Here is a 26,765-nt window from a genome sequence, read left to right on the forward strand (position 1 = left end):
AAAAAAAAAAAAAAGAGAGAAGGAAAAGGAAAGATGCAGAGAAGAAAGGGAGAAAAAGAAATACAGGCATCGCAAGAGATCCCCAGACAGGGAGTTCTTTCTCAGCCCTCCATCCAAAACCATGAGGTCTGTTTCTCCTCTGTTCCGGTCACCGCGTTTCTCACAGGAGCCGCTGGAACATTCGGACCCGAGGCCCTCCACCCCTCTGCGCAGACCAGCCAGATCCAAGTCGGTGGCCTCTTCGAGGTCGACTCTGAGCCTATCGGACATGGATATGGACAGGGTGATGCGGAGATTTCTTCAGACCCAAATTCAGATGGGAGTCTTACCAGGTCCCTCTCCCTCTGGAGGGGCGACCTCCATGCCTCTTTTCCACCCCATCTCTCCTTCTCCGATCCGTGGTTTGGCTTTGGGGCTTCTGGATCCAAGGTTCTTCGGAGCTGGTAGCTCGGAGCCGACGGTTCCTCCAAACTCAACTCCGGCTATTACCTTAAGTTCCTCGGATCCGACTTACTCGGATTGGAGTGTCTCTCAGAGCTGCAGACAGGGAGTCAGACCCGGGGGAATGGATTCTTCAGCTCCGACTCTTTCGGACCCGACCCGTTCCCTCAGACCTCAGGCTACCCTGTCTTCAGCTCCGGTCCCCGCTTTAGATCCAGGGAGGACTTCTCCTTTGGCCTTCGAAGTGGTGGAGAGGGTTCTCTCCCAGGGATTCAGACCCCAGCCCGTTCCCTCGGATACCACCCAGGCCCCCCTGGATTTGGCGATGACTCCCTTCATCCTGTCTCGGGGACAGCCTGTGCCAGAGGATCCCCAGGTCATTTTCCCCAAGGAAACCCCTGCGGCTTGCGGATCCCCTTCTGAAAGTCCCACTGAAGAGGGCCACCGCAAGTGCAAAAGGAGGCACTTGGACTCCCCCGAGTCCCTCACCACTGACACTGACTTAAATGAAGCAGAAGGTTCCCCCAGGTCACCTCCCAAAGACATCTCCTTCGGAGAAATTATGGAAATCATCCGCCAGAGGGGAGGTTCTTCAGCCCCAAAAACTTCTGGGGATGAGTCAGTTTTCCTGGAGGCCTTTGGCACGGGCCCATCTACTTCCTAGGTGTCCCCACCAGCAGACCCCTTGGTGGACCTCATCACCACGAGGGCATGGAAGGAGCCCGACACTGTAGAGCCCATCCCCAAACGTCCTGACAAGGTCTTATCTCCTCCTTCGGATAGACAACCCTGGTCGAAAGGAGCCCCAGTCGATGCTATGTTCGTCGCAGCGGCCACAAAGAAGGAACTAGCACAGGCGAATTCCTTAGTCCACCCTCCAGACAAGGAGTCCAGGTTGGTGGATAGGTTTGGGAAGCGTGTATACTCTTTAGCAACCTTTTCTATCCGTGCGCTGAATTATTTGGCACATGTGATTCGACTTCAGTGAGACCTTGCTTCGGAATTCGCTGAGTCGCCCCCAGAGTCTTTATCGCCGCAGGACAAACAGCTGTTCTCAACAAAAATGTCTACTCTAAAGTCAGTCTCAAATACATCTATGCGGCTACTTTCCCATGCCACGGAAGGAGCAGCTAGAGTGACTGGACAGGCATAGCCATGAGGCATCATACCTGGCTCAGATTGTGTCAGTTCGAGGACCCTTTCAAGGTGTCATTTATCAACGCTCCCTATGACGGCTCTTCCCTCTTTGGGATGACGGTACGTGACACACTGGTCCAGAGTGAAAAGGATGGGAAGACTTTGTCTGCCGTCGGAATCCGCTTCTCTAACCCTCAGCGGTACTTCTCTAGGAATCAGAGGGCAGAAGAAGATGTGGTTCTGAAAATCTCAGTTTTCCCGAGATTCTCAGGACAGCTATTCCCACAGAGGCAGAGGGGGACAAGATCAACGCCAACCCAGAGGTAGAGGGGGTCCCAGGAATTTTGGGTGTAGGGAACCCTTTTCTGATAGACCCGGTCAGCAGTCCTGAGGGTTTGCCCGACTGTCCCACTCTGGAGGCAGTCGGGGGACGATTGTCCTTACATCCAGTGGCATGGGAGTCCATTACAACAGATCGCTGGGTTCTTCACATAATGTCCAGAGGTTACTCTATTCCTTTTGTTGCCCCTCCAAACATTACAAAACACCTCCCGGATGTTCCACCCACTCACAGGGAGGCCGCAGCTCTAGAGGTTTCAAAGCTGCTTCTCGAACAAGCCATCGAAAAGGTCCCCCCTGATCAGTCCAGATTAGGCGTCTACTCAAGGTTCTTTTTGGTGCCAAAAAAGACGGAGGACTTCAGGCCCATTCTAGACCTGTCAACATTAAATCTGTCGGTAGCAAAACAAAAATTCCGGATGGTCACTCTACAGTCCATTCTACCTTATCTCCGAGAGTGCAACTGGATGTGATCATTAGACTTTCAGGATGCTTACTACCACATCAAAATACACAGAAGCTCCAGGAGGTTTCTGCGCTTTCGGCTGGGGACCAGACACTTTCAGTTCAGGGCCCTGCCCTTTGGTCTCACCACAGTCCCCAGGGTGTTCACCAAGGTAATGGCAGTTGTAGTGGCCCACCTGAGGCTTCAGGGTATTCAGGTGTTTCCTTACCTGGATGACTGGCTCTTCCCTGCGCACAACAAGCATCACTTGTGTCTAGCCCGAGATGATTTCATTCAGCTAGCAGACCTACTGGGAATTAATCTAATGTTCACAAGTACCATTTAAGGTTAAGGATGAGAATGCATTGGCTAGACACTGTGCCAATAACCATGGCCATGCTTTTGTTTTTATGGTCATCGATGAAATTGACAAGCATAGTTCAAGTAGTTCAAGTATTTTTATGTTTACTAGGGGTATACAAATGTAAATTACTTAATTCGTTTTACGGAAGTCTATAAGCATCCATTGTATATTTCTAATACACGTACACTAGTGAATATGATTATATGTGTATTTTTTAATTAATTGGATTTACTTATTATTCAATTTATTAATTAATTAACGGATTCATGGGTACTATATAAGGAATCAAGATATGTTATGTACTGATTCTGAAGAGGTCTCCAGTGGGAGACGAAAGCGCTAAATCCGTACTGTTATTCCTGTTATGTTGGATTTTCTGATCATATTTGTAATAAAACTTTTCGTATTTACAACGATGGTGGACCTTGGTATATCTGGTGGAGTCATTGGAGGTGTCGAGTATTTGGAAGACAGCCTTTATAGTAACCGCTTCTTTTTTGGAACTGGGCTAGATTGTTTAACATTTATATTTCACAGGAACATGTGTACTTAGTTGAAAGCTTTGAGATCCATCCAACAATTATATCATATACCAAAAAACATAAGCCAAAGATGGGGAATGATGATGTAAAAATATCACACTGGTAGTTTTCTACTTATCTGTTATAGGAATTTAAGGAATGAGCATTGGATATAATTTGAGTTACTGCAGAAGATACAAAATACTTCAGAAGGGATAGCTAGTAAATGGGATCAAATGAAAATTGAAGTTTAATGGAAGACAGTAATTGAGCAACTTGTATAAAGCTGGAGTTAATGAAAATTATAAAAGGGAACATGTATACTGCAAGACAGTAACGATTGAAACTGTTTAAAAAGAAATATACCTGTTCTTTTTAATTGTGCCCTTATCTTTTTGGAGGAGATAAGCTTACAAAGTCCCTTTTCCTGCTTGCTTTTTTTAACATTTTCTTTGAAATTCCTGTTTTGAAATGTGATATTATTGATAGCTCTTATTAATGTATTGATGTCAGAATTAGATGCTTGTGTGTGTTTTGTGCCATAATGTTTCATAGAGATAGGATTAGCTGAGAAAGCTACTCTTTCTTCATGTCAGAGACAACCGTTATTGATGTAAATCGGGAAATTATGTTGACATCTTTTATATCCTTATCTTAAGAATCGAGGAAAGGCTCTTAGATGATATGGACTCAGAAGGATGTTTGCTTGTACCCATAGGACTAAAATATTTAGAATGTGCAAGCATCTTTGTGCTTCTTTTGCATGCATTACATTAGATGTTCCTGTGGGGAAATAATTTCAAATGAGATTGCAGTTTACACTGAAAAGTTGTATGACTCATCAGACATCATTTTGCAAGGTTGTAGTGGACACAGAACAATGAGGTACTGCAGTTTCTACAGCCATTTAAGATCAGCATTATGTACTTGGACAGAAACTTGGCTTAACAGTCATAAATTGTAACCAGTCATTACAGTTTGGTCTGAATAGCTAAAGCTGGAAGTGGCTTTGCTGCATTAGTTTTTCCAGACATTTTGTAGATAGGGTCTTTAGATTCATTGCTTTGTATTCTGTCTAACAATGTAGATTATGAGGACAAAGATAAAGGAAGTAGAGCTATATGAAGTAGTGTAGATGGGGGATTCATTTATTTTGAATTATAATGTCACACGTTGCACAGTGATATGGGTTTGCATACAGTTATATAGAAGAAAAACTAACCATTACAAACACTTTCGTTTTTCGTTCATTATACATATATGATTTCTTTCTTAACAATTAACATTTACTTCAACATTACATAGATTGCTGAAGTCCTGCTATCTCTGAAAGTTTACACTCATTCTGGTCTGACAAATTCCATTTATTTCTATTTAACTTGCTGCTTATCTTTTCTAAAGGTCTCACCTCCAATACTTTTATCTCCTTTACAACATTTAATAATTCAGTTACTACTAATTTAGGTATTGATATCCATTTTCTAGTAATTGCTTTTTTGGCATCTGGCAGCATTAGGTCTAGTAGGGCCTTACTGCATCTTGGCATTTCAGTTACTGTATCTCAGCCCAAAAAAAAAATAATTTCCTTAGTAACAATAATTTGCTACCCCATCATTTCTGACAAAATACCTTGAAAACAGTTTTTAAAATCTGTCAACTTATTGCGTTGCCAAAAACACATGTTCTAAAGTATCCCCCTTTCCCATCAGACCTTCAACATTTGCTCTCTACTTGTGGAAAAATTTTCTGAAGTATATTTGAAGTGTAAAAGTACTTGTGCAACCACTTCCACTGCTATTGCTGAAATTTCACACATCATATTGAACATTGTTTTGCATATATTTTGTTGCATTCTTTGGAGCCATGCAAATATCCTCATTGCTTTTTTTTGCATATTGCCTTTCCAGTCCTATTTCCTAGCCCTTTCTAACCTCTTCTGTTCATTCTTATATTGGCTTTGAATTGTATTGCCCTACTAATTATTTCATGACTGACTCATTCTTGCTCTCACAGTTAGGATACCCTCCCATCATCTGCTTTATATATATATATATATATATATATATATATATATATATATATATTTATATATATATATATATATATATATATATTTATATATATATATGTGTGTGTGTGTGTGTGTGTAATATATGTATATATATATATGTATAAACTACTACATATTTTATGTGGAATATCATGTCTTGTCTTGCTGCTCGGCCTTTAGATATTTGAGAACCATTGGGTTTGATTTTTACAATGCTTGATAGGTAACACAGCACAATATTGATTGGTTAGTTGTGCAGGGAATAGCTAGTGTTAGGTAATGGCTGCTGTTACATCACTACATTTTTTTAACTGATCTCTGGGATATTCATGTCTAGATATTCTGCAAGGAATGGTTTTATAGCTTGACAATATGGTAATTGTTCCTAGGGTAGGAAACATCAAAATTTGTCACTCTTATAGATGGATGGAGTAATTTACTGCTGTAGAAAACCCTGCCATGTAGACTTTGAGACATGATTGAATTTGCCATCTTATATTATGGTAAGTACTTGGAAGAAAAAGACCTCTTGCATGTAATGTGCATTTTATACTCCCTTTTCCACATATTTGTAGAGTTCTATCACTTCCTTGGCTGCTCTCTGCACCCCTTTAGGTTGGGATGAAGTGGAGTTGTACAAGAACTTTATCCTAATGGACACTTCCTATTAGAGGAAAATTGTCAGTGGAGCACTAGCAAGACTATACTGCTGATTATATTGCTGCTTACCATTATCATATTTAGTCGTCAACAGGATAGCCTGTTAACTTTTGTTGTATATTAATAATAGTGTGTTTTCTGATTAAATTTTCATTGCCTCTGTGATATTTTTTTCCTTTCAAATTTTTTTTTTGGGTGTGAAGTTTAATATTACTTAGGAAGCCAGCTGCTGTAGAGAGATTATGAATGCCAAAGTAATGTAGAGGACTGTATATGAACTACTAATTGCAGCTGTGGTTTTTTTTTTTTTTTTTTTTTTTTTTTTTGCATTTTCATATTGCAGGGACTTCTTGATGGTGATCTTGATGTTGGTTTTGTGGGTGAAGAGGAGGTCAACCAACTAGATGGAAATAGCTCCTCTGCCAGTTCTACAGCAACTAGTAACACTGAAGAAAATGACATTGATGAGGAGACCATGTAAGTATTCATATAACATTAGATAAAAATGAGATGAAAGACGGCTGTCCAGTGAGGACTGATTTGTGTGTTAAATTCTAAAATTAAGTGCTGTTATATTTTCCTCATATTGGTTATCCAGTGAGTAAACATCATCAGGAATTGCACTAAACTTTAACCACAAATAGTGCATGTATAGTATGAACTGAGATGCCCATGGATTGTTCAAAAAGAATTTATGCCCTTTTTTACTTTTGTCTAAGAACTGTGATTGTAGTTGTATGTTGTGCATGTAAATAGACTGTCCATTGTCTTTTTTTGCACTGGTATTTATTAGTTAAGTTATACACACGTGGGTTTCATTTCATTTTAAGAGTGAATGCATTCATTCTGTAATAATTATGAGTGAACCCTGTAACTTGGATTTCTAATCCTTATCAGCATCTATGTAAACCTACCCTGGATCCTTTCTGTCATTTTTATGTGGCACCCCAATAGTTCATTTTACTATGAGATAGTGAGCTGAAGAGTTATAGTAAGACTTTTGGATTATCTGATGTAATAAATCTAGGCTGCATCTCATTAACTTGGACACTTTTCCACAAACGTGTAGTCTGATTTATAAAAGCTTGCTGTCTGTATATACATTTATTAAGTCTTTCTGTTAATCATGTTTTTGTATTGATATACCCTTCAAAAATCCTAAATTGTTTGTGGCATACATTTCCTTATTTTATTTGTACTTAATCACATTTCTAAGGCCTATTTAATTGCATCTGCTAATTTGACAATTTGGCCGTGGTGATGCAGTGGTTAGAGTTGTCGCCTCACAGCAAGAGATTCTCTGGTTCAGTTCTCGGCTGGAGCGCCTTCTGTGCGGAGTCTGCATGTCCTCCCTGCGGTCGAGTTAATTGAAAGACATGCAGGTAGGTGTGAGTGTGTGTAGGTGTGCCTTCTTTGAAGGCTGGGCACCAGGCTGGAAACTCTACACCGTAAAAATTCACTGCCAATCATTAGCGGACTGGAGTTCCGCTGTAGCGACCTCTAACCGGGAAAAGCCAAAAGAATCCTTTACAAACGCTTTACAAACCACCAAATCCTTTACAAATGCTTTCTATGGACACCTACAGGAATGCATGGATCATGCTATCCCAAATAAAACCAAGACTCATTCCACCAAAGGCAGGAGACCTGTCTGGTGGACCCCAGCCATAAATAAGCTATACAACAGAAGGAGGAAGCTACTACATGATAGATCAAAATCCCAAAAAGGGAAGGCATCTCTGATCAGTACTAGCAAGAAATTATGATCCCTCATAAAATCATCTAAGGCCAGCTTCGAAATAAAAATTGCACAAGATGCTAAAGATAATCACAAGGCCTTCTTTAGTTATGTCAGGAACCTGGGTGGCAACTCCCAGATATGCTCTGAGTTAGTTCAAAATGACAAAAAATACACTGAACCCGCAGACATTGCCAACATCCTGGCAGACAGGTTCAGTGCAACTTCTCCCCCAAAAGAGCAAATGTCTATCCCAACAGAGTGTAGCCTCCCTGACATCACAGATGCACAGGTGAAAGCTGCCCTCTCCAAAGCAAAAAACACAGCATCAGTGGGACCAGACAGTGTCCCGGGCTGTGTCTTACACGAACTCCAAGAACAACTGAACCCTCACATAAAGTCACTGTTCAGTCTCAGCCTTACTACAGGATATGTACCCAAGGAATGGCGTACAGCAACAGTGGTCCCACTCCACAAAGGACCCCGGAAACTATCGCCCTATAAGCCTGACTAGCCTGGTCTGCAAAGCTATGGAGCGTATCATCATGAAACTCATAAAGAAAGACATTGGGAACCTCCAAACACTGGATCCTACCCAATTCGGCTTTGTTAAGGGCAGATCTTGCCTCTTGAACCTGGTCGACTTCTTTGAAACAGTCATCAAGGCCATAGATGAAGGGAAGGTAGTCCACACAGCCTACCTGGACCTCGCAAAAGCCTTCGACACAATACCCCACTCGAGCATCATAAATAAGCTCACCAGCTTAAATATCAACCCCTATGTCACAAGATGGGTTGCAAACTGGCTCAGGGATAGAACCCACATGGTCAGAATTGCAGGTGCCTTGTCAGACTCTAAACCAGTTACAAGTGGCGTCCCACAAGGCTCAGTCCTGGGACCTCTCTTGTTCGGTATATATTTCTCTGAGGTACAGGCTAACATGGGAGGACTATGGCTGACCAAGTTCGCAGATGACTGCAAACTGGGTGCCATAATCGACTCGCCAACTGACACGAGCATCCTCCAAAAGGATCTCACAGAGACGGATAACTGGTGTCAGAGCCATGGCCTAAAGCTAAATGCCAAAAAGTGCATAGTCATCCCCTTTGGGAAAAACAAAGTGCCCACAAATTACCACATAGGTGGTAATCCATTAAGTACGGGAGAAGTAATTAGGGATTTGGAGACCCAAGTAGATAGCAATCTCTCCTTTGACAATCACATTGCCAAAGTGGTTAGAAAGACCTTCTATATAGCCCACCTTATCACGAAAGGGTTCACATCTAGATCAAGAGAGGTCATTGTGCCCCTCTACTCATCACTCATCAGGCACATAATTGAATACAATGCCCCATTTGTGATGTACCTTATCCGACACCTGCAGCAACTGGAAAGACCCCAAAAGTACCTCACCAAGAGGATCAAGGGACTCAAACAGATGCCCTACGCAGTTAGGCTAAAGAAACTCCAGCTCTACTCAGTTGCTTACCGCCTGCTAAGAGGCGATCTGTGCCTGACGTATAAAACCATGTCCAACCCAGAATTAATGGACATGCTCCACCTCAGGAAATACAAATCCCTTAGAGCTACACGCTCCAGGGACTTAAACCTCAGAACAGAAATAAATAGGACATGCTGGTGGGACAGATTCATATCCCAGAGGCTCCCCTCACTCTGGAACAAAATCCTAATCCATGTTAGGCAGAGTCCCTCAATGACCCTCTTCAAGAGAAATCTTGAGTGGATGGGAGATCGTAGGTTTACCCCTGGGATCTTCTCTGTGTCCCTGCTAGACAGAGGCACAGTAAACTAACCTCAAAAGGGCTGTCTTCTGTGACCTACTATACAGAGGCACAGTCAACTAATCTAAAAGGGTGGTGAAAGCCAAACACACTCTGGCTAGGCTTATAAATGCCCTAGGGCAGATAGCCTAGTATCAGCCTATGAACCTACGATAGTTTTTAGTTCAAGGTGCTTTTAAAGTTATTTTGGCATTGTTTATTGGTAATAAACAATGTATTGGTAATAATGGTTTGTACAGCTTGAGTATACATAGAAAAAAGAATGAGGTTTCCAGTACTGATTTTTGAGGGACCCTACAAATCATTCTATTGAAACTTCCTGTTGATTTAACTAGTTTGATTCTACAAGCACAGTCTTGTTGTGGATTTTTTATCCGGCTTAAGTAGGCATTTACATTTTCCCCAAGAGCCTTTGAAATAAGATCCTATAATCAACCATATCAAAAGGTCTTGGAAAGACAAAGTAAACTACATCCACCTGCAAATAATCATTCACTACTTCTGTTTATGGATGCTAGTAAAAAATTAATCTGATCTTTCTAGAAGCACTTTGATTAATATAGAAGACCTTTGTCTCTCAAATATCTTCAGCTTCATTCACTCAGTTGACTGCTTAATCCTAAGCACAATACAGTAGTGACCAACATGCCCTGAATTCAGTAGTATAATGACTCAAACTGATAAACAGAAATGAACAAATTAGTTTTGTTTTAAATTTGCGAAAAATTCCAGACTGAGTTAAACCTATAATTAACAGTACATAAATAATCTTAATTATGTAAATCAAATAGTGAATCAAAACAGCACCACAAACAGTAAAGTCCAGGCTGCCATAGCATCCAAACATTTAAAAATCCGAGCTGTCATTGCATACAGGTGCTTTACATATATCATACCATTATTGTCAACTCCTCACTTGTTCAGATGACCAGCCCATTAATCCCTCAGAAAAGTGCAGATTACAGGTAGGAGTTGGTTAAAATTGCCAAACAAAACTGCACAATTCTGCATATAAATAGTTTGATGCTAGGGAAAACATAAAAAAAAAAAAAAACAGAATTTTATGTTTGTAGTATAAAATATGTAGTGTCAGTGGTACAACAGCTAGCACATTCACTTTTGATGCAGAAGGCTGTGGGTTCTGTTCCCACAGCAGGTAGATTGATTGCTGACATTACAGTGCAACATAAGAGGAGTGTTATGCTCCTGAGTTTGTCATCCTTCAGATGAGATGTTAAACTGAAATCCCATTTGCTTGAGTTGGTGGTAGCTCAGGTAGATGTAAAAGATCCCATGGTACTTATCAAAAAGAGTTTGGGAATTTCCCTGATATCCTGGCCAGATTTCCTCTAGTAGCATAAATACCACCTCTAGTTTATCCTGAAAATAGGCAGCTATCGTATTATGACTAACCTGGTCAGCAAATGATAATAAAAAAATGCATTTTTTTTGCAATTAAAGAAATGATCCTTTCAGTATATTTACTTTGTTTATGACATAGCATTTCTTGATATAGACTGACTGCAAAAAAGTATATTGTTTTCTTCAACCCAGTGTTGAAAAATGGATAAAAAGATGGTACTGTTGGAATTATGCCCATAGCAGTAATGTTTTTTCCAGGCATGTACTTTATTACATCTGCATATATTTTAAATGTCCTCTGTGCGTCTTTAACTCCTGCCTATCTGAAACCCTATTCCTTAGTTTGTCCACAAAATATAAGGAGGTAACAGTCCTATGTAGCATATTTATCTGTACGCATGGTTTTCCCAGATTTTATTGAGTATCTGTCTCCAACATCATTTTTATTATTGTAACTAATTTTATACCACCCTTTTGAGGAAGGTCACAGACTCTTAGCCTTTTGTACTTGTCCATCCTTTGTATATTTTTCATGACTTCAACCTTTACAGAATTATCAGTCTGCATATTTGTCATTTGGTGATTATCTCCTTTTTTCTTGCACATCTACTTTTGCTACTACTTTTTCATTTACATTTCTTTCTTCCATCTTTTGTTTTCTTTCCATGTTACCAGTTACCATTTATCAATTTCCTCATTACTGTCTCCTTCCTCTTCTGCACAGCACCTTCCTCACTGCAACAAACGTTCCTTGCAATTTATTTCTGTTGTCCTTTTGCTTCCTAGTGTTGTATCACTGCTGATGTTCTTCATCTCACATTGCTGCAGTCCTTACATATGGGTAGTCCGCTGTCCTCGGTCGGCCCGAATACCAAAGTATAAGGCTGACGTCGGTCAAGGCGCTTAAAACTGACATCAGGACGTCAGGGTACAAAAGCGCATGACCGACGTCATATCCTCAGTCTTTTTTGCCGCATGGTCCGATGCAGAAGCAGCGTTGCAAGTGCCGTTCGGCATTCTGAAATATTTCGATTTCGGAGTTTCAGACCGAATCAAAGTTGGCTAAGTACCCCGTTGGGGAATATTTTGTTTTTTTCTTGCCTCAGTGTTTTACCGGATGTCAGAAAAAGTGAATAACTGTATTTCTTGTGGGAAACCGATACCGCATAGGGATTATCATTCTTTGTGTATTCCTTGTTTGGGGCCTGAGCACGACGTTGTTGGGTGTCGCTTTTGTGCTAGGTTCAATAAGCGCACTATTAAACGAAGGTTAGATTGTGCTAGGCTGGTCTTCGGGAAGCGGTGCAATTATAATATGCCGTCGGATTCTCCGGCGCCCGCTTCTTCGAAGAAGCGCAAAGACAAGGCAGTTAAACCCAGGCAAGAAGAGTCATCCGTTCCGGACGTCGGTTCTTTAGAGGCGTCAGTGGAACCGGTGGTTCCGACGGAGGCTTCTCTGGAGTCCCAGGGGGAGACTTTGATATTGCAGGATGTGGCCTCTCAGGAGGCAGGTCAGGTTAAAGGGGCTTCCCAAGTTACTGTACTCCCCTCCCTTCCTAGGGTGGTTAGGCCCTCTCCTTCTGTTTCCAAGGCTTCTCCCAGAGGCAGGCCAGGTTTAGCTTCTGTTGGGGTCACTCCTAGTGCAGCAGGGTCTGTGCCCAAGAAGCACATGCTTAAAATGGCAGAAGATTTGATTACTCTGATTAGAGGTTCTTTGCCCCCTCCTGATAAGAGGCCTAGAGTGGAGCCAGAGTTGGGGAGTTTTGAGCAGGCTTCGGATGTTTCTGAGTCTTCGGCTGAAGACTTGCAGGAGTACTCTCCTTATTCTGATTCTGATGCAGATGATTCGACTCCTTCTGCTTCTCCTCCAGAGGATTTTTCTTTTTCAGAGACTCTTCATTCCATGAGGGAACATTTTAAGTGGGAAGGTCAGGACTTCTCTGATTCCAGGAAAAGACTTAGGGAATTTTTGCTTTTGCCTCAGCATAGGCCCTTGGCTATACCTCCTGTTCTGGATGTTGTGGAAGATGTGTTTGCAGAGGCTTCACTTAATCCTGATTCTCTGCCTCCTGCTCCTGTTAAACCGGATAGGTATTACAGGGTGCCTGAGGCTCATAAATATCTTTATAAAAGTCCTAGGGCGGACCCAGAAACTGTTAGTCAGGGACCTAAGGGGGTCAAGGCCTCTGTTGTAAAAAATCCGGTTCCTCCAGATAAAGAGGCCAGAGCTTTGGATAGATGGAGAAAGAAAGTCTATACATCTTCTACCCTAGCTATGAGGGCTTTGAATTGCCAGTTTCATATGTTGAAATATCAAAACTATCTTCTTTCTCAATTGAAGTCTAAGGTGGATGCTCTGGTGGAAGGCATTGAGTGTAAGGAGTTACAAGATTTGGTGCCTGTTTCAGAGCAGGTGGGTAAGCATTCTTTACAATGTGGTTTTGATGCTGTACAGGCCTCGTCTAGGGTGGCTGCCACTGGTTCAGTTCTTCGCAGGCACGCATGGCTGAGGGATCAGAATTTATCTGACCATGTTAAGACAAGGATTTTGGATGCTCCTTTACAGTCTGATGTGTTGTTTGGTTCACCTGTGGAGTCAGTCTTGAAGAAAATGGAAGACAAGGCTAAGTCCATGCAGGCTGTTAAAGATTTTTTGCAAGTACAGCCTCCAAAGTTTATTAGGAATTGGCCTGCTAAGGGGTGGACGTATCCTTCTTATGATTCTCAGTCTAGGGGTAGATCTAGACGTGGTAGGGGCAGAGCTCAGAGTTCTTTCAGACCTAGAACAGGGAGTTCACCTGCACAATCTTCGGGTGAGGGCAGGGGCCAGTCCTTTCGTAAACAGGCCCAATGACCTACCTTTTCAGCTGCCAGATCCTACTTGCCTGGCAGCTCCTTTGGGAGGAAGGTTGGCACTTTTCAAGGAAAATTGGAATTTGATTACCCAAGACAAATGGGTATTGGATATCATACACTGAGGTTACAAGTTTTATTTCCATACCTTGCCTCCTTTCAAAGGCATGCCGGACGTTCCTCCTCAGCAAAGACTAGAGGCTCACGAACAAATTTCTCTGCTACTTCAAATAGGGGCCATACAACCGGTCCCTCTGCCAGAAGTGGGCCTAGGATTTTATTCTCGCCTGTTCCTAGTACCAAAGAAAGGGAACACGTGGAGACCAATCTTGGATTTATCTATCCTCAACACATATCTGGACATTCCCAAGTTCAAAATGTTGACGTTACAACAGCTTTTACCTCTGCTGGGCAAAGATCACTGGATGGTGACTCTGGATCTCAAGGAGGCTTACCTTCATGTTCCTATCAGGCTCAGTTGCAGAAAGTATCTGCGTTTTCGGGCTGGGACTTCTCATTATCAGTTCTCTGCATTGCCCTTTGGCTTATCTACTGCGCCCAGAGTGTTCACGAAGGTTCTGGCTCCAGTGATAGCTTTCTTCAGGCTAAGAGGAATACAGATCTATCCTTATTAAACGATTGCCTGATTCTGGCCCAAGGAAAGGACGAACTTCTTCATCATTTACAGTATGTGATAGCAGTGCTAAGATGCCTGGGGTATTCTGTGAACGAAATAAAGTCCAGTCTAGTACCCTCTCAGGACATGTGCTTTCTGGGTGTGAGACTGAATACAGCATCCCAGATGGCCTTTTTGACCCCGGACAAACAACAGAATCTTTCTCTTTACTTCCATCAATTGTCTCATCAGTCCAGGCTGACTGCAAGGACAGTCCTTCAAGCCTTGGGGTTCATGGCATCTTGTATTCTGGTGCTTCCCAATGCCAAACTGCATATGAGGAAGCTACAATGGTATCTCAAAAATGTATGGACACAGCACTGCCAAGATATGGACACTGTCATTCAGATAATACCTTGCATTCAAAAGGAATTTTTGTGGTGGGCTCAGGAATGTCACCTAAACTAGGGACTCTCTGTGACCCGGCCAGAGGCGAGTCAGATTCTAACGACAGATGCCTCAGACAAAGCTTGGGGAGCTCATCTAAATGGAAAGTGGGTACAAGACACGTGGCCTGCCAGACTTCAACATCTACATATCAACTTGAAGGAGATGTTAGCAGTCCAATTTGCATTAATAGCTTTCAAGGATTTACTTCTTCCAGGGCAGGTGTTGATTCTAACAGACAACACAACTGTCATGTGGTACATCAACAAGCAAGGGGGAACGCATTCTTATCCTCTATGCAGACAAGCAATGATTTTGTGGGAGACTGCTCTCAATTTACAGCTAAATCTTCAGGCAAGGTTTCTGCCGGGAGCACAGAACTCCTTAGCAGATGTGTTGAGCAGACAAATTATGGATCCCCACGAGTGGAAATTGGATCCTCATGTGTTTCAGAAATTGACAGTGTTATGGGGAACTCCAGACATAGATCTGTTCGCTTCTCCACTAAACTACCAGCTGCCAAAGTTTTGCACAAAAAGGTTTCATCCCACAGCTTGGAAAGTGGATGCTCTCTCATTCAATTGGAGCAATCTTCATGTGTATGCCTTTCCACCTCTGCCTCTCCTCCCAAAGGTACTCCTGAAGGTCAGACAGGACAAGCCAAAGATGATTTTAATAGCTCCAGATTGGCCTCGACAGCACTGGTACCCATTACTGAGAAGTCTGGTACGGGAGCCTCCATGGCCTTTGCCTTCGATTCCACACCTGCTGTCTCAGGAGAACAGTCATTTACTCAATGTCAAACTTCACTCTCTACATCTAACAGCCTGGCATATTCTGTTTTAAACCCTGGAGGGTCTCAGCTTCCACAGCAAGTTTGAATGTTATTTTGGAGGCCAGAAGGCCTAGTACAAGGAAAGTGTACGCAGATAAATGGAGGAGATTTTTATTTTCGAGTACAGCAAAGGAATTTGATGTTTCTAAGCCTAATTTAAGTGTGGCTCTTCAATATCTTACTGAGTTACTGGACAAAGGTTTGTCCTTCTCCTCTATTAAGGTTCATGCTGCAGCAATTTCTGCTCACTATGACTGTGACCCACCATTGTTTTCTCATCCTTTGTTTAAACAATTCCTTAGAGGGGCAAAGAATATAAGACCCCACGTAGAGCTCCTACTCCTGCTTGGGATCTCAATTTTGTGTTGGAGAAACTCACTCTACAACCTTTTGAGCCTGCAGCTACTGCCGAGTTGAAATATTTATCATGGAAGACTGCTTTTTTGTTGGCCATTACCTCTGTAGAAGGGTTTCTGAATTACTGGCCCTTATGGCGGTTGTGCCTTTCTTAATTTTCCATAAGGATAGGGTATCTTTACGTACTAATCCTTCCTTTATGCCTAAAGTGGTTTCTAGTGTGGCTTTAAACCAAACTATTCATTTGCCTAATTTTTATGCAAACCCCCAAAATAAAGGGGAAAAGATTTTGCACACTTTGGATATACACAGGCAGTTGCGATATTATTTGAGCAGAACTAAAGGGTTCAGGCAGTCACAGCAGTTATTTGTTTCATTTGCTTTGGGTTCTCAGGGCAAGCCTGTTTCAAAACAAACTATTTCTAAGTGGATTGGGTTTTGTATTGCTTTCTGTTATTCCCATCATGGTAAGGAGATTCCAGCTGGGATTAGGCCTCATTCCACTAGGGCTACTGCCACTTCTACAGCTTTTTAAGGGGTGGCAACTAAAGATATTTTGGAGGCAGCTACTTGGAGTTCAGTGCATACTTTCTCTAAGCATTACCACCTTCCACTTTACTCTAAATCTAGGGCTGGTTTTGCCACTGCAGTTTTACAGGGCATTTTGGCAGCTCCCAATGCTTTATAGTTTTGCCATCCTCCCTTACCTCTGCTTTGGGATTCTACCCATATGTAAGGACTGCAGCAATGTGAGATGAAGAACATAGTACAGTTTTGTACCTACCATAAATGTAGATGTTCAAGATCCACATTGCTGCAGTCCAATTTACCCTCCCTCCTTCCCCTCTGTAGTTAGAGGCGGTTGTGTGGTTTGGGTTGTGAATATTGTAAATATTGTAAATAGGATTAGTGCAGGGTGGTTGTTTGGTTTTGCTGTCTTTTGGTTTTGGCCTTTCTTTTTAGGGCCTTCTGACATCTGGGGCAAGAAAAGACTGAGGATATGACGTCGGTCATGCGCTTTTGTACCCTGACGTCCTGATGTCAGTTTTAAGCGCCTTGACCGACGTCAGCCTTATACTTTGGTATTCGGGCTGACCGAGGACAGCGGACTACCCATATGTAAGGACTGCAGCAATGTGGATCTTCGAACATCTACATTTATGGTAGGTACAAAACTGTACTTTTATATTCCCCCCTCACAGAATTTGTTTTGTATATTTTTGTGATTTCTTCTTGAGTAACACTACATCTGATGAAGGCTATTTTTATTTTGTGCATATGTTTTGTTCACTGGGTAGAAGCCCATTTTCAGTGAAGGTACAATATCACTGTGTGGTCAAATGACTAGTGACTTGCTTAGTCACACAATAAGAAAATGGAGACTGATGAATATGAAACCTAGGACTGCAAGGTGAAGCTCATTATTAGCTTATAGTCTTAATCTTTGCAATATTCAACAGTTTGGTACTTTAATCTTTTGTACTGCATGGGTTGGGGCATCTGGGTGTGTTTTTGATGAGATATGTCCTATTAGTGACTTGGGACCTTGAGAGCTAGCTAGGGAGGGGTAGCCTTTGAATGGATGTGGGATGGTGGGGAAGAGGAAGTGGGGGGTCTCCTGAGGTTTTGTTACTTTATGGCAGAGATCAAAGAGACAGAGAGAGATATGACAGGAGTATAAGGCTGAAGTTACCGTACATGCAGTAGATCCTCTCCACTGCATGCATAAGAACACAAACAAGCACTGCATTATTGTATTGTAGTTCTGGGGATGTAGGTGCTTAATAGAGAATTGTAAAAGCAAAATGTAGTAGCAGAGCTACAAAAGACAGGTCAGCCTGACACCAGCACCCCTGCCTGCCTACCTTTAACTCAGATTGCCAAGGAACTATCTTTTCTGGAGATGGAGAACACTGCCTAATGGCAGGGCACACTGGGATGCCATGTTCCTGAAATGTGGAATCTACAGGATGGATGGAGTTGTTTGGGAACAGGTAAGAGACCCAAATGTCAGTGTCAGAGGTGCCCTTTTAAAAAAAAGACAAAGAAAGAAATGTGCATTTGTTAGAGTCATTCTTGTTTTCTTCATCTGAAATTTCAAAAGAACTTCTTAGTGTGCTTTGTACTTATTTCCAGTACATGGCCCAACATCAGGGAAAAATCTGTTTCACTGAAGTGGCAGCAATAATTTGTTTAGTGCACTTGTCCTTGTGCATGCTTCAAGATGTGTCCATCGAGTGACTGTGCATTAGGTATAGCAGAGGGTCATCACCAACTTACAGAGTGACATAGTCTGTCAAGCAGTCCTGCATCCCCTGTAAATCAGTTCGTCCTTCCTGATCACTGTCCACCAAAGATTTACTAGAAGAACATGTCTCCCTTGGACATTCTCCATTTCCACCCTCAAGCATGGTCAAGTGGACAACGCCTTATAATTCCTTCCTCTGGACAGCTTTTCACATTGCTCATTCCTCAAAGCCAGGTTACTGTCCAATATTTTCAGTAACTGGTACAGTTTTTGCATTTATTTTTCAGTAATTGTGTAAGACTGTATAATGTGTGCAACCATATGGATATATCTTTTGCAGAAATTTATACTTCATTTGTTATTTTTTCCCATACTTATGCTATAAATCTTTGTTAGTCATCTGTGAATTTGATGTTGGAAAAACTGCAAAAGTGGCTGCAAAGCAGATTTATAAGTAATGCCAAAATATTCCTGAATTTTCCATTGTTTCTATTTAGTACCAGAACTAAATACTTAACCCTCTACCTATTCACTACTAAGCCATGTTTGTTTTTCCATTAAACACTTTTTTGTGGTTCCTCAGTTTGCTTTTAGATATTTGAGAAAGGGTTGTTTCATTTTAACTAATATGTGTTTTCTACCAAACAATTACTTCATTAAATGCCATTAAAAAGTTAGCTATTTATTTCCTGTAGAACAAAAATGTGTATTTACTCAGTTGCCAATTAAAAATAAATATTATTTAATTTCAAATTAATTTGTCTTTTTATCCCCCATCAGTGCCAAAGTGTATTTTCAGTCTGTCTTGCAATTCTTAGTAACTTTTTGAAATCTGACTGCACTTGGCACTTAAATGCACAGCTCTCTAACATTTACCTTTTTACTAGAGCTAAACAGATGTCACCTAACAAAACAAAATACTTAATCCTATTTTGATTGCACTACATCTCTAGAATCTTCCCTTTAATTATCCAAGTACAACCATTTTTGCTCAAGAAGGGTATGAAGAATGCAGAAGCAACTGGAGGAGGGTTAAAATGAGTTGTCTGCTTTGATATTACCCCTCACAAAGGGGGGGGGGGTGATATAAATGATATATATTAGAGCAGATGGCAGCTACCTTATTAGCAGGTTATATTAGGGAAACTAAGTCATACATTTAAAAGAGAAAGCATTATAATGTATAGCTGTACAGCAAAACAGTTTCATTTAAGTTAATGTGCCTTTTTTCATCGCTGCTTACTTGTTTGCATGGTACTAAATACAGATAATAATAGACTATAGATACTTTTCCTTGCCTGGAGAATGTCCACATAATCTGTCAGTTTTGAATGAGCAGTTCATTTTTCCCTTGTGCTGTCAAAATCTGTATGATTTCTGTTACTGTTTTCAGAATGACTTCCACAATGAAAATGTTTTAGTCTAGCAACAATTTATTTAATCCATTTTTCATTTTCTGGTACTTAAAGAAGGTTTCTTTTTGTGATGTTGGAATATGCCAAAACATAAACATTTTTGGAGTTTGTATGACACTTACTTGTTTTAAAGAATAATTCTGAATTATTGTGAAATTGCTTTGAAATACCACAAGTGACTGATTTGTTATATTGAAGTATACCTTGTAGAATGGTTGCTGTGGCACAGCAAATCTGCAGAAGAGTTACTACTTTTGTTATTACTACATTTTCATTTTAACACGTTTATTTGATGGTAGAGGCAAGTGTGTTATATTTAATTATGAGGAAGAGGAAAGGGAATTTTTAACTACATCTGTTTTGCTTTGTGCATTTCCTGATAAGACAGGAGCAAAATACTATATGTGCTATTTTTTTGGTTCATCACATTGCTGTTCACAATATCTAGTTTTCTGTGGGCTTCACCCTTTTCTGAGTTGTCTTGCTGGAATTATTGAATTCAGTGTGTGTGTGATTCATGTAACCCTATTCCATATTCGTTTATCTGTATTCTTTAATCAGTACAGTTTATGGCCTGAGGTAGCATCGAGTGGACCCTGCATCCCCAAATCATCAGCTGTTACTATTCCCCAGCCTTCTCTCAATGCCAGTACTTTTAGTTTTACAGGTCCAAGGCATTGGTCAGTAGGTTGTCACACTGACTCACTGACAAAGAGAATGGGGAAGAGAAGAGTTTAGTTAGCATTATGGTGTCATTCAAAAATGCTGCAGACATTTTATCTTAAGGAGGTAGAAGGGCATGCAGTGAGCCACTTGTGATGTATACACGCAGGTGTACAGATGCACACATATGCAATTGTGCACATACTCAATTGCTCTTTATTATTCAAACCTAAAGACTAGGTCTATGACATCCACAAAGGGTTTATAGACATCATATTTCCATGTGTTTGCTCCTACTGCCTGTCCTTATGCATCCCTGTAGTTAGTAGTTGTCATTGTACTGTTTATCAGTTTTTAAAGTCTCTTGAGGGAGCAGCTTTTCTGCTCCCTTTTTCTGTTTCTGTTGTCTGTATCTAATAGTGTAATTTGGCACAGCCTTCTTTATTTTTGTTTCTGTATATATTAATTTGCATGGAATTGAAGCTGCTGTTCCTTTGACCATTCTTTTGTCCTTATCAAGTTGTTTCTTATTTTTCCAGTTCATGTTGTATATTAGCATTACTGCACATTTTTGCAATTGTTTTTCTACATGTACTCAGTTTTCCCATTTGTTCCATAGACATGAGAGTCATGCATTCCTAGGTGAGACAAGAGCCCTTCTTTCCATTCGTTCCTACCTAGGAAGCCCAACCACCCTATTTATTCCCCTGGTAAAGGCATTTGGTGGCAAGTAGTGAGACAATTGGCAGGGCAGACTACCCACTCTCCCTTCATTTCCTTTTTGCTGCATTCCTCTACACACCGAATCTCTGCTGTATATGCATCCCAGGGTTGTGCTTCATGGATACAACAACCAGTGCTTCTGTTAGATGTCATCAAAGGGGGGAGCTAGAGATGTCTTCCTCTTTGGATGGGCAAGCCAACAAAGGCCACTTATCTCAGCCCCACCCCATCCCAGCCAGCTCTTACTGATAAGTGAGTCACTGTTCAAAGATGTAATGTTTAAGTTGCTCTTCAGGCCATTTGCTTAAGATTGCCCTGCTTCTTGAACTCAGAAGGCATGCGTTTGTGACGGTTACTCTTTAATGATTATGGAATAGGCTGCCTCTGACACAGCCACATACTAACCACCTGCTGTCCCTAACTGGGGCATTTTACACACACACACACACACACACACACACACTCACACACACACCCCCACCCACCAACCTATATACATACACACACCCCTACCTCATACTTGTCCATCCGTGGTCCGCAGTCCAGACGTCTTGTATTCAAATTCCACATGCACTCGCACTCACGCAGACCGCTTACTTGTCCGTCCATGGTCCACAGTTCAAACATCATCTTGTAGTCAAATTCCACACATGGGGAAAATAATGTAAACAACAGGTCACACAGATGTAGTAGACGTAAACAAGTTGCATAGATGCAACAGATGTATGCGACCAGACGCAAAGTGCGTTCTTAATTAAAGAGTGTTCTTTTTTTTTTTTTTTTTTTTTTTAATTAAAAAAAAATTAACCCCCTGTCCAGCGAGTCCCCTTCCACCCAGTGGGCCCTAGGTGACTGCCTTGGTTGGCTACTGCTGTGTCTGGCTCTGGATAGCACAGGGTACTATACATCATTTTAAGCTGTCTGGGGCTCTATACTGAGGTATGAAATTATATTAGATATTGAAGTAAAAAGTTTTTGAATTACAACATATTTGTCGTGAATCCTGGGATTTTCTTTCAAAGGTTAACATGTTGAAAATTTCCAATATCCATGATATTACATTCATTACTGTAGATGTTAAGGATCTTTTTACATGTATAATCCAGGATATAGGCTTGGAATAGTTTACTGAATTTTTCACAGAGAAAATGGTTATAGGCCAAGATAACATCAATACTTTATCACATCTTCTGCAACTGGTATTAACCAATAATTATATATACCATGATGGTCATTATTTTAAACAAGTTAAGGAGGTAGCAATGGGCTTCCCTGTGGGCACATTGTATGCTAATGTAGTTATGGCCGCGTGGGAAGATAAATATTTCTTTCAGTCACAATATATGGAATATGTGCAAATGTATTGTCGCTTTTTGGATGATCTCTTTTTTATAAGGAATGGTCCCATAGAGGTCATTGTTGAATTTATGCATTTTATGAATAATTGCACTGATTTTTTGAAGTTCACACATGAAGTGAGACATGACAAGATACATTATTTAGATGTTTTGTTAGCCAAAGATACATCAGAATGTTATCTAAAAGCTGGTATATTTAGGAAAAATACATATTCTAAAAAGTTTTTAGACTTTACCGGCAGCCACCCTTACCATGTGAAAAAAGCTGTTATAAAGGGACAAATTGTCCGTGCAGCTCGGATGGTCACTGACATGCATGATTTTATGGAAGAATGTCAGTACATTGGTGATATGTTTTTAAACAGGGATTATCCCAAGCAATTTGTAGATAGCATTATCGCTGAGGTGGTGAACAAAAGGAACACAGGGTTTTATAAACCTTTATTATCAACATGTATTATAGTTGATCCACAATCACATTCAGTAGAGTCATCTCCAAATATAGCACAAACAAGGGAACAATTGAATACAAGTAAGTATGGCAATGTAGGTTTTGTAACAACATGCACCAATGATTCTGCAGACATTATTCGGCTTATGTGGAAAAATTGGACATTTATTACAGGTGACACAGACTTAACCAAAATTTTAGGCATACAACCTTTGGTTACTTATAAAAGGGATCTGAATCTTAAAGATTGGTGCAATGCATGTTCTAAAATGGTTGAAAAAACTCAAGGTAAAATGAAGAAATGTAATGTGTACATACTGTAACTATATTTTAGAAGTGGACCAGTTATCTATAATGGGAATACACATTACCATTCCAGGACATTATAATTGCAACACAATGGGTGTCATATATGCAGCAATATGCTCAAACTGTTCTGCCTATTATATAGGCAAAACAGAACGGAAGTTAAAACAATGTATATACGAGCACATTTATGACATCAATAAAAATTCACATACCAATGCACTTTATAGACATATAGAGCATAATGGCCACGGTGGTGCAGCAGTTAGCGTTGTCGCCTCACAGCAAGAGGTTCTCCGGTTTGATTCTTGACTGGGGTGCCTTTTGTGCGGAGTCTGCATGTCCTCCCTGTGGTTGCGTAGGTTTCCTCTGTGTGCTCCGGTTTCCTCCCACATCCCAAAAGACATGCTGTAGGTGGATTGGACACTCTAAAATTGGCCCTAGGTGTGAGTGTGTGCACGTGTGTGCCTTCTATGGAAGGTTGGGCGCCGGGCTGACAGCTCGACACTGTAAAACTCGACTGCCAATAATGAGCAGACAGCTGGTCTGCTGTGGCGACCCCCTAACTGGGAAAAGCCGAAAGAAGAAGAGCATAATCCAACACATAAATTCAAGTTTGTAGTATTAGAACAAACTCGACAAACTCCAAGGAAAGGTCCTTGGAAAACAATTTTAGAATCAAGGGAATATTGGTGGCAAGCTTTTTAGATGCCACACAATTCCCAGGTTTAAATGATTCCATTTTTATCACAAGCATTTTAAAGTTAAAAGTTTATAATAGATAAGGTATTGTGCAATGATTTACATAAATTTATAGTTTTAGTATTTGGTTTTTAAAAACATGTATGTAATTGTATCATAATTTTAATTGGATAACTGATTTCTATTAGCAAGCAAGGCTTACTATATGACAAGCTGGTTTTTCTGTAATGGTTGTCTGAGGAAGGCTGGTGTCACAGCCGAAAGTGCTTACCTTCTTGAATTTCAATAAACTTGGATTACTATTGGATTGTTTTTACGCTGCCTATCTGTTTGGTTTTCTAGGTATGAAATTATGCTTTTGCTTCCTCTGAGTTTCTTCTTTATTTGTTATTTTTTGGTTGTTTTCCTCAATTGGAAACCTTTGAAACTATATCTTACTCTAGTCTATTGTTACTATTTTTTTTAGCTTCTTCCTTTGGATTTATAACTGTTTTATTTCTTTTAGCAGTGTACAAGTTTCATCAAACATACAGTCTCTTCGTCAGTGTAGCTAGCAGGACTGGGAAGGAAATGGAATATCAAGTTTACAGAGAGAGAAGTTTTTTCAGTTTCAGCTCTAGAAAAAGAAACTAAATCTAAAAAGCATAAAAAGTCAGAAAAGGATGAGAGGAAATTGCTTATTTCAAAGTTTACTACTGATAGTTATATTCCTTACAGTGAAATAAAAGAAATATTACTGTTGTCATAGTTAACTATGGAGAAAATGTCTGCACAATCCAATTATGGTAATACTACTTGACTGAATTAGTCTGTAGGACTGTGAAGTCTATGACAAGGAATTCAATTTGAGAGGACAATATTTCTAATGATCCATCCAAAACTGACTTGCATTCCAAAACTGCATATATGAAAGAACAGTATGACCAATTTAGAAGCAGTAAGCAGACATAATAATCTGCTTGTGGGCTTGCCTGAAAACTTTGTACTACCATATTACATTTTATTTTCAGGCATTTTGCTATGGAAACAAAGGCAACATAATCTTCTGTTATAGAAAAGGTTCACAGACCCCTTTGCACAAAATTAGCTAAACTATTAATTTATTTATTGACATTTGTTTACCAGGAAAGTCAGACTGGGCACAGATGCCCCTTTTCAGTAGAGGCCCATGAAGAAAATCTCTTAGGTAACAAATTTAATGCAGTCATTATTTGCAGTTTAAAAAAAAATATGTAGTTTCAGTGAATATATAGCACAGTAGTCAGTATAATAGTCTGTATTGATCTTCACAAACAATATACAAGCATTGTATGGATAATTTACAGTTAGAGTGGTGTATAAGATAGGTAGGAGTAATTTTAGAAATTCTTTAGAGGGTGATGTTAGGGGGATAAGCAAGTTTAAGTGTTAATAGAGAAGTAGCAATTGAATGGTAATTTGGTTGTGCTGATTAGAAGTAAATAGTTTAAGTGCTACAATAAAGTGAAGTATTTGAAGGTGATGAGCAAGTTAAGAGATTTAGTGGGTTAAATGGAGATAAGATGATGAAGAATGTAAGGAGAAGTTATGTCCTATATTAGTAGCAGGGACAAAGCCAGGAAGCAGAGAAGTCTGTTAGCAGTGGTTTGAAAAGATGAAGGTGTGAGATTGATCTGACTGATACAGGAATTTTATTCCAAGTTCTAGCTACATTATTGGAGTAGAGACGGACTCCAGCAGCCCTTTGTGGTTTGTAGATGGTAAGCAGTTGTTTACCATTTCACTGAAGGGGACAGTTTGGAAGATAGAATTGAAGTAATGGGCTAATTGCTGTCAGGCAAATAGGGATATAGATAATTTTGTGGGTTAAGATGAGCTAGTTATAAGATAGGTGATGAAGTATGAGTCATTTAAGTGTTTTTAGTATTAGAGTGGTGGGTCTGGTAAGGTTTATTGCAAGCATATCTGGTAACTTTGTTGTAACATTGTTCAAGTTTAGAACTGAGTAAGGCTTGTAGGTTGGTCATGATAGGGGCTTCATATAGGAGAGAGGGTAAGAGGTAAATGGTTGATAGCATTACCCTGGCAGAGTTTGTAAGGAATGTCTTTACTCTATGAGGAGTAACTAGTTTTTGATGGGTTTTCTTGATGTTGTTGTGGCTATCTGAATTAAATGTTAGATTGTCATTGCTTATTATGCCAAGTAGTTTTGCATGTGAGGAAACTTCAATCATGGTATTATTTAAGGAAGAAATTTTAAAGTTTGTTTTCATGGAAATGCAATTTTAGTAAAAAGAGAAGTAATTTAGCTTTTGCAGGATTTAGTAGCAGGTAATTATCCTATAGCTGACTTTCAACTGAGATAAAGGCTTCTTGAGTAATTCTCTGAAGATGTATGAGCTAGATGTAAGAGGGCCCCTGCACCCTTGTGGCAGAAGAGTGCAGCTAAAGACTCATCTGAGTTCAGGATTATTAGAGTAAAGCTCAGTATTGAGCACTTCATTGGCCAGCTTGTTTGAAAATTGCATTGTATTTAAGTACAATGTTTTTAAGGGCTTGTGCTTAGTTTACAGGAGCTGCTCTAGAATTGGTGTGCTCTCTTTGATCTCTGTAGTGAATCCAAAGATAAATCCAAGGCATCCTTTGAAATCTAAGTATTTTTATTCATTGTACTGCACTATTAAACTGTGTATTACTGAATCGCCACCTACTTTTAACTGTTTTGCCATTTTAAACTATTTTGCTGTTTGGGGCGGCCACGGTGGTGCAGTGGTTAGCATTGCCGCCTCACAGCAAGAGGCTCTCCGGTTCGATCCTCGGCTGGGGTGCCCTCTGTGCGGAGTCTGCATGTCCTCCCTGTGGTCGCGTGGGTTTCCTCCGGGTGCTCCGGTTTCCTCCCACATCCCAAAGACATGCTGTAGGTGGATTGGATACTCTAAATTGGCCCTAGGT

At 40.5% G+C, this 26,765-nt stretch overlaps 1 protein-coding gene across 2 annotated transcripts in view; it reads left to right on the forward strand.

The window, feature by feature from the left end:
* TRIM37 (tripartite motif containing 37) overlaps nucleotides 1–26,765 on the forward strand; it is a 2,575,817-nt gene that overhangs the window by 1,586,350 nt on the left and 962,702 nt on the right. For both annotated transcript variants that reach the window (XM_044054277.1, XM_044054276.1), the window contains exon 17: nucleotides 6,301–6,434. In XM_044054277.1, the coding sequence (XP_043910212.1) occupies nucleotides 6,301–6,434 (134 nt within the window). The remainder of the gene's footprint in view (nucleotides 1–6,300; nucleotides 6,435–26,765) is intronic.

Source organism: Protopterus annectens, chromosome 13.part0 (genome assembly GCF_019279795.1).
Source record: "Protopterus annectens isolate FY-2018-M chromosome 13.part0, PAN1.0, whole genome shotgun sequence".
In the NCBI taxonomy this organism is placed as follows: Eukaryota; Metazoa; Chordata; order Ceratodontiformes; family Protopteridae; genus Protopterus; species Protopterus annectens.